The 12841-nt window shown below is 46.5% G+C and overlaps 1 protein-coding gene across 2 annotated transcripts in view; it reads left to right on the top strand.

Annotated features, from left to right (window-relative positions):
• The window catches only part of Taok3 (TAO kinase 3), a 182715-nt gene that overhangs the window by 132146 nt on the left and 37728 nt on the right, over positions 1–12841 (top strand). For both annotated transcript variants that reach the window (XM_075981864.1, XM_075981865.1), the window contains one exon: positions 11793–11927. In XM_075981864.1, the coding sequence (XP_075837979.1) occupies positions 11793–11927 (135 nt within the window). The remainder of the gene's footprint in view (positions 1–11792; positions 11928–12841) is intronic.

The following is a 12841-nucleotide window of genomic DNA, read 5'->3' on the forward strand; positions in this document are numbered from 1 at the left end:
GAGTGAAATTCTGTCTCAAGGAAGAAGGAAGGAAGGAAAGAAGGAAGGAAGGAAAGAAAGAAAGAAAAGAAAAGAAAAACAAACAAAAAATGGACTGGAGAGATTGCTCAGAGGTTAAAAGTACTGATTACTCCTCCAGAGGACCTGGGTTTAATTCCCAGCACCAACATAGTAGTTCACAACCATCTGTAACTTTAATCAGGTGGTTCTGACACCTTCTTCTGGCCGCAGACACCAGACATGCACAATACATATGCAAGTAAAACACCTATACCCATAAATAAATAAATTTTTGAAAAAGAAAAAAGAAAGAAAGTTGAGTGTGGTGGCGCACGCCTTTAATCCCAGCACTCAGGAGGCAGAGGCAGGTGGATCTCTGTGAGTTCGAGGCCAGCCTGGTCTACATAGTGAGTTCCAGGACAGCTAGAGCTACACAGAGAAACCCTGCCTTGAAAGAAAAAAAAACAAAAGGAAGAAGAGGAGGGGGGCTGGAGAGATGGCTCAGAGGTAAAGAGCACTGACTGCTCTTCCAGAGGTCCTGAGTTCAATTCCCAGCAACCACATGGTGGCTCACAACCATCTATAATGAGATTTGGTGCCCTCTTCTGGCATACAAGCATACATAGAAGGAATGTTGTATATATAATAAATGAATAAATCTTTAAAAAAAAAGAAGAGGAGGAGGAAGAAGAAGAAGAGGAGGAGGAGAAGGAGGAGGAGGAGGAGGAAGGGAGGAAAAAAGGAAGGTCAAAGCTGTCCCTGGCGCCTCACAGAGGAAAGCAACTCATCCTTACAGAGGAAAAGACCCCCTGTAAAGCAGTGACCTCCACACCTCAGGCATTAGACTCAAGAGGCTAAGACTAGAGGATGGCAAGTCCAAGGCTTGTCAGGGCTACGGAGTGAGTGCCAAGATCAACAGCTTGCCTTGTCTCAAAATGAAAAGCCGAAGACAAAACAGCAACAGAATTTATTGTTTTTTCTCTTCTAAGGCTCTCTACCAGCTAACTACAGTTACAGAGTTTGTTTGTTTGTTTGTTTTGTGGGTAGGGCACACATGTGCATGATCAGAGCACATGGGGATCAGAGGAAAGCATGCAGAAGCTGATTCTGTCTTTCCCCCATGGGGCGTGGTGGCAGGCAAGCTAGCTTATCCTGTTGACTATTTTGACCTCTGAATGAATGGTTCTGATTAAGGATGTCTGTCCTAGTTTCTTTCTGTTGCTCTGATAAACTCCAAGACCCACAGCAATCTGGGGAGCTCTCAGATCACACCCCATCTCTGATGCAAGTCAGGGGAGGAACTCAAGAGCTGAACCTGGAGGCAAGAGCTGATGTGGGGACCACAAAAGGGTGCTGCTTACTGGCTTGCTCCCCATAACTTGCTCAGCCTGCTCTCTTATAGCATCCAGGACTACCAGCCCAGGACTGGCACTGCCCACAGTGGGCGGAGCCCTAATGCACAGACTTGTCTATAGGCCAGTCTGATGGGGGCGGTTTGTCAGTTGTTGTGGTGACAAAAACCTAGCCAGCAGGATGCTCATTTTATACAAACCTACCATAAAGTTAAAACTTTTAATGAAAACCGTTGAAGGTTTGCTTACTTCAGAGTCATTGTTCTGACTTGAGGTCAGCCTTCCACAGTAGGAAATTATAGAGAAAGGTCACTTGTCACTTAAGATTTTATTTATTTTATTTCATGTATATGAAGTGCCGCATGTATTGTCTGCATGCATGTATATATGTAACATGTGCATGCAGTACACATGGAAGCCAGATGCTTGACCCTCCTGGAACTGGAGTCGCAGGTCATTATGGATAATAGGAACAGAATAAGGGTCCTCTGCAAAAGCAGCGAGTGTTCTTAACCTTTTGTGCCCACACATGCTCACGCACACACGGTTATTTTTTTTTTTAAAGTATCTAAGCCATTTGTGTGTAGTGTTCTTGCAAAATTTGTTCTGGGTAACAGGAAGATTTACTCAACTAGGGAAACAATGGCTGTGTCCCCTCAGAGCTATCCAAGCTGGGCAAATTAGCCAGGGCTAGATGCTTGCTCCTGCCTGAGCCATCGAATGTGGACAAGGAGGGGCACGCACCAGCTGCACTCACTCACAATGGGCTCCGCTCCCACTGACACAAGAAAGAAGAAGACAACCCAGACTGTGATTTCCTGTAACAGTCCCGTTTGCCCGGGTTGTGTCCACAGTCTCAGGAAAGCCTGTTCTAGTCCTTGTCCCGTTGTCCTAATTGTTTTCTTTATAGTATCTGCCAGTGTATAAAATTACATTATGCACCAGATTTAGTGGAAGCCTTTCATCCCTCTGCCATCCCCGCATCCGAGAGGCTGCCATGGCACAGTCACGGGATCAAGTCCTGCCTGGCTGCACAGGAAGACCCCGTCTCAAAATCAGAGTGCTCACTGGCTAAGAGCACTGATTGCTGGGTTTGGATCCCAGCACCCACATGACAACTCACAACCATCTATAACTCCAGCTTCAGGGGATCCAACCACCTCTTCTGGACTTTAAGAGCGCCTTCACATACATAGTGCACAGAAACTCATACAAGCAAACACACATGAACAAAATCTAAAAAGAATAAGACAGAGCACTTAGATTACAGCTCAGTAGTGTATGCTTGCCTTGCATGTGCAAGGTCCTGGGTACAATCCCCAACATCAGAAAAATACATATTTATGTATTATAACATATATGTATATATGTATCAATCCAGCTCCAAGGAAAGTGGAGATCTTCTTCTGGCTTCTGAGGGCCGCAGCACACATGTGGCATGCGCAGGCACACACACCCCCACACACATAAATAAAACTGTCAATCCTTAGAACATGCACACATGTGTAATACATTAACTTATCTACCATCTATGAATGGAACGTAAATTTTCCCATTTGTCTGGGACAAGGTAGACTGTCCGTAAATGCATACCACGTGAGGGAGTAAGTGACAAGTTCAGAGCCAGACACACAACAGCTTACGGTCAGGGGTGTGAAACACAAATTCAAGGAGTAGACATCTCCAGTATCGCCTTTAAGGCTTGAAGAAGCTACCTGAGTAGAGTTTGTCTGCTAACACCTAAGAAGCAGTAACATGCTTGACGCCAAATACAAGAAAATCCTTACAACCAAGCAGAACGTGCGGTGCTCTGACCATAGGCAGAGGACAGATTCCTGTTCTGTGCAGAACGTGAGGTGCTCTGATCATAGGCAGAGGACAGATTCCTGTTCTGTGCAGATCGTGAGGTGCTCTGATCATAGGCAGAGGACAGATTCCTGTTCTGTGCAGAACGTGAGGTGCTCTGATCATAGGCAGAGGACAGATTCCTGTTCTGTGCAGAACGTGAGGTGCTCTGATCATAGGCAGAGGACAGATTCCTGTTCTGTGCAGATCGTGCGGTGCTCTGACCATAGGCAGAGGACAGATTCCCGATCTGTGCAGATCGTGCAGTGCTCTGATCATAGGCAGAGGACAGATTCCTGTTCTGTGCAGAACGTGAGGTGCTCTGATCATAGGCAGAGGACAGATTCCTGTTCTGTGCAGATCGTGCGGTGCTCTGATCATAGGCAGAGGACAGATTCCTGTTCTGTGCAGAACGTGAGGTGCTCTGATCATAGGCAGAGGACAGATTCCTGTTCTGTGCAGATCGTGCGGTGCTCTGATCATAGGCAGAGGACAGATTCCTGTTCTGTGCAGAACGTGAGGTGCTCTGATCATAGGCAGAGGACAGATTCCTGTTCTGTGCAGATCGTGCGGTGCTCTGACCATAGGCAGAGGACAGATTCCTGTTCTGTGCAGAACGTGCAGTGCTCTGATCATAGGCAGAGGACAGATTCCCGATCTGTGCAGATCGTGCAGTGCTCTGATCATAGGCAGAGGACAGATTCCTGTTCTGTGCAGAACGTGCAGTGCTCTGATCATAGGCAGAGGACAGATTCCTGTTCTGTGCAGAACGTGCAGTGCTCTGATCATAGGCAGAGGACAGATTCCTGTTCTGTGCAGATCGTGCGGTGCTCTGATCATAGGCAGAGGACAGATTCCTGTTCTGTGCAGAACGTGCAGTGCTCTGATCATAGGCAGAGGACAGATTCCTGTTCTGTGCAGAACGTGCAGTGCTCTGATCATAGGCAGAGGACAGATTCCTGTTCTGTGCAGAACGTGCAGTGCTCTGATCATAGGCAGAGGACAGATTCCTGTTCTGTGCAGATCGTGCGGTGCTCTGATCATAGGCAGAGGACAGATTCCTGTTCTGTGCAGAACGTGAGGTGCTCTGATCATAGGCAGAGGACAGATTCCTGTTCTGTGCAGATCGTGCGGTGCTCTGACCATAGGCAGAGGACAGATTCCCGATCTGTGCAGATCGTGCAGTGCTCTGATCATAGGCAGAGGACAGATTCCTGTTCTGTGCAGAACGTGAGGTGCTCTGATCATAGGCAGAGGACAGATTCCTGTTCTGTGCAGAACGTGCAGTGCTCTGATCATAGGCAGAGGACAGATTCCTGTTCTGTGCAGATCGTGCGGTGCTCTGACCATAGGCAGAGGACAGATTCCTGTTCTGTGCAGAACGTGAGGTGCTCTGATCATAGGCAGAGGACAGATTCCTGTTCTGTGCAGATCGTGCGGTGCTCTGATCATAGGCAGAGGACAGATTCCTGTTCTGTGCAGAACGTGAGGTGCTCTGATCATAGGCAGAGGACAGATTCCTGTTCTGTGCAGATCGTGCGGTGCTCTGATCATAGGCAGAGGACAGATTCCTGTTCTGTGCAGAACGTGAGGTGCTCTGATCATAGGCAGAGGACAGATTCCTGTTCTGTGCAGATCGTGCGGTGCTCTGACCATAGGCAGAGGACAGATTCCTGTTCTGTGCAGAACGTGCAGTGCTCTGATCATAGGCAGAGGACAGATTCCCGATCTGTGCAGATCGTGCAGTGCTCTGATCATAGGCAGAGGACAGATTCCTGTTCTGTGCAGAACGTGCAGTGCTCTGATCATAGGCAGAGGACAGATTCCTGTTCTGTGCAGAACGTGCAGTGCTCTGATCATAGGCAGAGGACAGATTCCTGTTCTGTGCAGATCGTGCGGTGCTCTGATCATAGGCAGAGGACAGATTCCTGTTCTGTGCAGAACGTGCAGTGCTCTGATCATAGGCAGAGGACAGATTCCTGTTCTGTGCAGAACGTGCAGTGCTCTGATCATAGGCAGAGGACAGATTCCTGTTCTGTGCAGAACGTGCAGTGCTCTGATCATAGGCAGAGGACAGATTCCTGTTCTGTGCAGATCGTGCGGTGCTCTGATCATAGGCAGAGGACAGATTCCTGTTCTGTGCAGAACGTGAGGTGCTCTGATCATAGGCAGAGGACAGATTCCTGTTCTGTGCAGATCGTGCGGTGCTCTGACCATAGGCAGAGGACAGATTCCCGATCTGTGCAGATCGTGCAGTGCTCTGATCATAGGCAGAGGACAGATTCCTGTTCTGTGCAGAACGTGAGGTGCTCTGATCATAGGCAGAGGACAGATTCCTGTTCTGTGCAGAACGTGCAGTGCTCTGATCATAGGCAGAGGACAGATTCCCGATCTGTGCAGATCGTGCAGTGCTCTGATCATAGGCAGAGGACAGATTCCTGTTCTGTGCAGATCGTGCGGTGCTCTGACCATAGGCAGAGGACAGATTCCCGATCTGTGCAGATCGTGCAGTGCTCTGATCATAGGCAGAGGACAGATTCCTGTTCTGTGCAGATCGTGCGGTGCTCTGATCATAGGCAGAGGACAGATTCCTGTTCTGTGCAGATCGTGCGGTGCTCTGACCATAGGCAGAGGACAGATTCCCGATCTGTGCAGATCGTGCAGTGCTCTGATCATAGGCAGAGGACAGATTCCTGTTCTGTGCAGAACGTGCAGTGCTCTGATCATAGGCAGAGGACAGATTCCTGTTCTGTGCAGAACGTGAGGTGCTCTGATCATAGGCAGAGGACAGATTCCTGTTCTGTGCAGAACGTGCAGTGCTCTGATCATAGGCAGAGGACAGATTCCTGTTCTGTGCAGATCGTGCGGTGCTCTGACCATAGGCAGAGGACAGATTCCCGATCTGTGCAGATCGTGCAGTGCTCTGATCATAGGCAGAGGACAGATTCCTGTTCTGTGCAGAACGTGCAGTGCTCTGATCATAGGCAGAGGACAGATTCCCGATCTGTGCAGATCGTGCAGTGCTCTGATCATAGGCAGAGGACAGATTCCCATTCTGTGCTGCACTTGATCTTGGCCAGAGGTCGAAAAGTGACCCACCTGTCATCTTGGAAGATGACCATCCTATCAAACTCACGTTTTAAAAATTCCTAAATATGCATTGATTATAGTTTCATTATTTACATATGCACATGTATTTAAATACATGCAAATGAATCTCAAGAATAGGATGTTAAAACTATGAATTCCAATTCATTTTAATTGTTGGTAAAACAATTGAAAAACTCAAAATTTAAAAGGTTGTTTACTGGCCACGAGAATATTTGTGTCACTTCTAGTAATTGATCACTTCTTTAGTATACCCTGCTTTAGTATATATTCTCTGGACTCCTTTTCCTGTGCAAAGTAATGGATTTTTACTCATATGTGTCACTAATATGTTCTGGTCTTTTGTGTCCCATGTAGAACCTATGTACAGGCCATGGGTGTAAACTCATTCCTGTGAAATTTACTATATATGTCTGTGTGTGCATGTGCACATGTGCGCCGCGCACCAGAACGCATATGTGGAGGTCAAAGGACAGGTTTCCGTCAGTTCTCCCCTTCCACCATGTGGGTCATCAGGCTCAGCAGCAAGTGCCTTTACCTGCAGAGCCATCCCACCAACCCTGTTGCCCTCTTTGAAAACCAGAGAACAGCTTTCCCCAATGTTTTGAGAGGGTAGGGTGTCCTCAGTGCCCTTTGCTCCTTAGCTGGGCTGTTCTGCGGTGCAGAGGGCCCGCGTCGCCGCTGCTGCTTCCTCTCACGTGCAGCAGAGAGGAAAGGAAGGAATGACGCTGCAGGAGTGTCCTGCAGTCATGGCTTTGTCCTCAGCCTGCTCCTCGCCATCTTCCCTCCCTAGCTTTCTGGTTCAGATCCACCTTTCCCTTCCAGCTTCATCTAGCAGCCTCAGAAACCAGGCCTGGTGGCGCGCGTGCTTTTAATCCCAGCACTGGGGAGGCTGAGGCCTGGGGATCTCTGTGAGTCTGAAGCCAGCTTGCTTTACATACTGAGTTCCAGGCAAGTGCGGGCTACACAGAGAGACCTGTGTCTCAACAGAGCAAGCGTGGTATTTTGAAGTGAGCAGATGAGGCACGGTGAGCTTGCTGGCCCCTCGTCCACAGACAGGTCAGCGAGGGTACCTGTAGAGACCCGGTCAGAGAAAAGCTGCTTCGGGTCACACCCATGGGTTGTGTCACCTGGGTCACCATGTAGAGCTCCTGGCACAACAAAGTAACAGACTTCAATGAATTACAAATATGAATTCTGTTAAATAACCCAAGAGAAAACGTCATTTTCTCATAATCTCCTCAGACATATCCTAGACATGTGGTCATGAGGTAGTTCTGTCCTGGGTAAAGCTTCCGTCTAAATAAAAGCAGTGTCTTAGGGGTGCAAATGTAGTTCCATTGATGGAGTGCTTACCAGCAAGCACAGATCCCCAGGATCCATTGCCAGCTCATACGTGTCATCTTGGAAGGGGTAGTGGCAGAGACAGGAGAATCCCAGGGTTTGCTGGCTGCCCCATCTGAATGCCTAGGTCAGCGAGAGACCCTGCCTCAAAAACCACGGTTGGAAACAATAGAGGAAGACACCACTGTTGACCTCTGGCTTCCATGCGTGCTGGCATGCAACACGCACACACACACATGCACGCACATGCATACACACATGCACACACACACACACATGCGCACACACATGGTAATTCCAGGACATAAGTGTTCCTCTTGTGTGATATATTTCACTTTTTTATATAAAAATGTAATTCTTTTTTTTAAAAAAAAGGCAATGGTGTAATTTTTACCTGCCTGTAATTTTAATACTCAGGATGCTGAGGCAGGAAGATTGCAGATTCAAGCCAGACCGAGACACAAAGCAAAAAATTTAATAAACCATACAATTTAAGGAAAAGCAAATTTGTCGCATAGACTGTAAGAGGGCACTGAGCAGGCAGTAGCTGGAATTCTGCCCACAGGTCAACATCAGTTTTTTTTAATCTGAGGAAATATTTCTGTTGTGTTTTCCAATGAGCACACGTGTAGATTTGCCAGATTAAAATACATGGACTTAAAATGGGCCCCTAATCCCAAAGAAATTTCAAGGCACTATTTCATGTGTTGCTGAATAATAATAGCCCATTACTTTTTATTTATTTAGTGTACTTGCACATGTGTGTATGTGTGTGTGCCACAGTGTTTGTTAAGCACAAGTTTTGACACTTGGGAGGCAAGTACCACTCCCCACTGAGCCTGCCTCTCCAGCCCCAACAATGGCATTTTAAAGGTAAATCCCCACCAAGACACATATTTGGTCTTGGTAGAGCACAGCGTGGTGTTTGCCCTTCGTCTCACAGAAACATTCCTCAGAGACGGCAGCCCTCAGCCACTCATGGGCGCTAGCCGGCTCTCACTGCTACTGCGTTAACTGACCCTTCAGTGGCTACTCCGAAATCGTGCCCAACTCAGAAACTGTGAGCACCACATACAGCAGGTAAACCCTGCGGGCCTGAGACTTGAAGGGACAGCGAAGGTGACGCACCGCTGTGTTTGGGTTTCAGGTCCCAAGACACATTCTCCTTATTTTTAAATAGCTCATTAATTGGATTGGGGAACTTCACCCTTTTTTAATCCAGTGAGATCGAATGTTTACACATTTTTTTCCTTGGGCCTGGGAATGTCATTCAGTGTTAAAGCGAATGGTTGCCCAAAAAGACAAAATACAATTGAAAGCCAGATATAGTGGCCACCCCTTTAATCCCAGGACTCAGCAGAGGAGGATGGATCTCTGAGTTCCAGGCCAGTCATAGCAAGACCTTGTCTCAAAATAAGTAAATAAATAAAATATAAACAAACAGACTTCCTTCCCTGCTGCGCCGAAAGTGGGCGTGGCCTGTGTTAGGATGGCTCACGGCCCTGACCTGTGGCCGCTCTCATACTAGATCAGAGATGGTGACCTAGTGCCAAGCCACCCAGCAAATCTAAGACTTCTCTTCCAAACAGTGGGGCCAGTGTGCTGGCTCAGTGGGTAAGAGCACTGGCTGCCAAGCCTGACGACCTGAGTTCAGTCCCCGGGGCCCACAGTGTGGAAGGCGAGAACTGACTCCTGAAGTTGCCCTCTGACCTTACACACGTGCCATAGCATGTACACACACACACACACACACGTAAATAAATAAATAAATAAATGTAATTCTTAAAAGGAGGTAAGGATAAAGCAAAGGTTCACATATGTTTTAGATAAAGGAATTTGTATTTAAAGTAAATTAAAATTCTGGACCTTGTCTTTGAGCAAAAGTGACATCCTAGCTTTTTTTTCTCTTTCACACTGTGCGCAGCACTTCTAGCACATACATTGGTGGGTTATTTAACGTGTCAATAACCATAAAAAGTGATGTCAGATTTTAGCTTTCAGAATGTATTCCAATTTCCATACATTTAGCACACACATAAAAAAATCTGTGACTTTTAATTTGATAATCAGGGTCCTAAACCTAAAATATTTTGCTTGTTTGGTTGCAGATTTTTTATTTATAATTTTTTGTTTGCTTGTTTTGTTTTGTTGAGTTAGAGGCTTACTAATGTAGCTCAGGCTGGCCCCAAACTACCCTGTCTCCTTAACCTCCTGAATGCTGGGATTATAGGCACAAACATCACCACACCCTGGGATCTAGTTTTATTACATATGGACATATGTGAACGGTTTTTGTTTTGTTTTGTGATGTGAGCGCGTGAAGTCACCACCACTTGAATGTCACTGCTTCCACCACTTACCCCAGGTTCTCTCTCAGTGGAACTTCTTAATTGTCACCAAAACCAGGTGGCATCAGAAAGTTCCATGCTTCTCTGAAGCTGTTGTGTTAAGTAAGTTCGATTTTTCATTAGTACATACATGAAGAGAAGGAGCCTGAGGCCCACTGCAGGGTCCCAGTCACATGCTTTTGTGCCATACGAAGTTCAGACTTCCCAGGAAGTAATGCGAAATAATTTAAAATGATCCTTCAAGCATTTTTACATAAGTTTTAAAATATCCATGTTAATGGGTTTTTTTTTTAAATTATTTCAGGAGAGGTCGGGGCTCTCACTACACTACCCACAGTGACCTCAAACTTGCAATTTCTCCCACTTCCCTAGTGTGTTGGAGTGCGGGTGTGTGTGTGTGTGTTGGGTGGCAATTGTAGGTGTACACAACTTACCCCGCTTAAGAAACACATTGTTTTTTCATTTATTTATTATTGTTGTGGCTTTTTACATCAAAACCTGGTTATAACATTTCATGTCCCTCAAAAAAAAATCTACACATTTTGATTTTTTTGAAAATTTCAGAGATAAAGGTTTGTATTTTCTGATTCTCTTTGGATCTTGCTTTGTAATGAAGGGAAGGGCAATTACATGGTTTTTAAATTTTTGAGGTACTCCTGGAGAAAATGCAAACCAGTTGTTTCTCCTAAAACGCTGGGGAATAAGAAATTGATTTCTCCTCCCCCATCTGAGCATGAGCTATTTAAAAGCCCCCCACCATTGAACATGATTTTGAACTACAGATTGCCAGAGTACTATGGGGGGGAGAAAATTTTCTAAAGGTTGCTGACTGACTGACCAGCTCATCTTGTACAGAGGGCGGGCCATCCTCTGAAAACATTTTCCCTTTCCAAATCATTTCAGTTGCATTTAAGGAACATCCATTATTATCCATCCAGGGCATGTTATTTTTTTTTCCACGGGGCGTTAAAATGAGATTAATCATCTTTGGCCATCAAGAAAGCACAGAACTCGATTAAATCAGTCAAGGACATTAAATCCCAGCCTCGCTCAGTCTGCTGGCATGCCAGTTGAGGGACCATTTGTGAAAGTATCATTTGGTTTGGAATTGTATGCCTGTCTCTTTAAATCTAAAAAAAAAAAAAGAAAGAAAAAAATCCTTTCAGAAGCTGTAGAGAGAAGGTGCTAGAACTGTGTACGATCATGACTGGAAAGCAGGATCCCTCAGTGACTGCCGAATCTTCCCAGCACAAGACAGAGAGGCGGCTCGCCACAAGCCTCCCCTGATCGCCCCCACCCCCAGAAGAAGGATGACCCCACCGACCAGCTCACAGATCCAATTCAATTGACAACGCAGCTCTTTCAGGGGAATGAGGCGGAGGCTCGCTTTTATGTTAAAAGCCACCAGCATCCTCCCCGCCAGACATGGACATGACATTTTTAAAGGAATTATCTGGTCACCGCGTTTTAAGCAGACTGTGCTGAAGCGTCCGTCCGCGCCATTCTCTCTCCTCTTCCTTTTCGCTTTTGCATATATGTAATTCCGGAGGTAAAGGGGGGAAAAAGCCTGCCAGGGAGTCAGAAGGCATCCCACGAGCGATCAGCTGACATTCCTAACCGAAGGCTGCAATGTGTTGCTTATTCATTTTATACCGTGGGAGCTGCGGGGACTAGCAGAGAGCTGAACTATGCATTTCAAACAGCGGTGCTTGTTCAGAAAGAGGGGTGAGAGAGAGGCAGCCGGCGAGGAAAGAGCGCAGCTGGACTTTCTCCTTCTCTTCATCCATTTCTGCAGGATCATGTATTCGTAAGGGATGAGGCGGGCCACGGCGATCCCAGGCCTGAGCCGCGGCCTACCCAGTCAGTTCAGAGCCGGGCCCTCCACTATCGGAACCGAGAGCGCTTTGCCACGATCAAATCCGCGTCTTTGGTAAGCCGATACTGCTCTCCCCACCTTCCCTGTCTTCCCCTCCTCCCTGTCTGGCAGCCTCTGGCCCTCCCTGAGCCTCCCTCAGCTTCATGGATGGGAGGAAAAGCAGCCAGAGATGTTGTCTCCCTCCAAATAATTTTATTCATTTTAGGGGGAAAAAAAATCTGTTGGCATAGCAACCTGATCTCAGATGTTTAGCATTGTCTATTGCATAAAAAAAAACCTTTGTGTGTGTGTGTGTGTGTGTGTGTGTGTGTGTGTGTCTGTGTGTGTCTGTGTGTATGCTGTATATGCAAAATATAAGGCTTTGGAATGAGTTGCTGGCATGAACAATTTTTTTTAAGCGATCTCTGTTTTAATCAAAATAAATAATGCTAAAAATATTTTTTCAGGGTATGGATGTGTGCAGGGCACTATGCTTCTTTTTATATAGGTGCATGTGTGTCTATGATACACACACACGTCAAAAGGTAAAACACGATTTAAAATTTTATATATATATATATATATATATATATATATATATATATATATATATATATATATATAGTTGCCGGCCACCATCTGTAATTGTAGAAAAATCAAACACTTGCTTCCCAAGGATAGTCCACTGGTTCGTTCTGATTCATTCATTTATTTATTGCAATGGTGGTAGTGGCCGAGCTTCCCCCATTTAACCCCTGAAGAATTTCCTGAGAGCCATAAAGCAAGGAGGCCTTTGTAGCGGGGGCTGGCAGCAGCTGTGGGAGCTGAGGGGCTGTCGGATTCCTCAGCTTTTCTACTACCGCGAATGTGATTGCCGGGTGCCCTTGTAGTAGCAAAAGGGGTGTGCGCAGGAAGACTTAGTTTTCATGCCTCCTCCCCTTGGCCCCCCACGCGTGCGCGTGCGCGCTGTCACATACACACACACACAC

Source organism: Microtus pennsylvanicus, chromosome 1, assembly GCF_037038515.1.
Source record: "Microtus pennsylvanicus isolate mMicPen1 chromosome 1, mMicPen1.hap1, whole genome shotgun sequence".
Lineage (NCBI taxonomy): Eukaryota > Metazoa > Chordata > Mammalia > Rodentia > Cricetidae > Microtus > Microtus pennsylvanicus.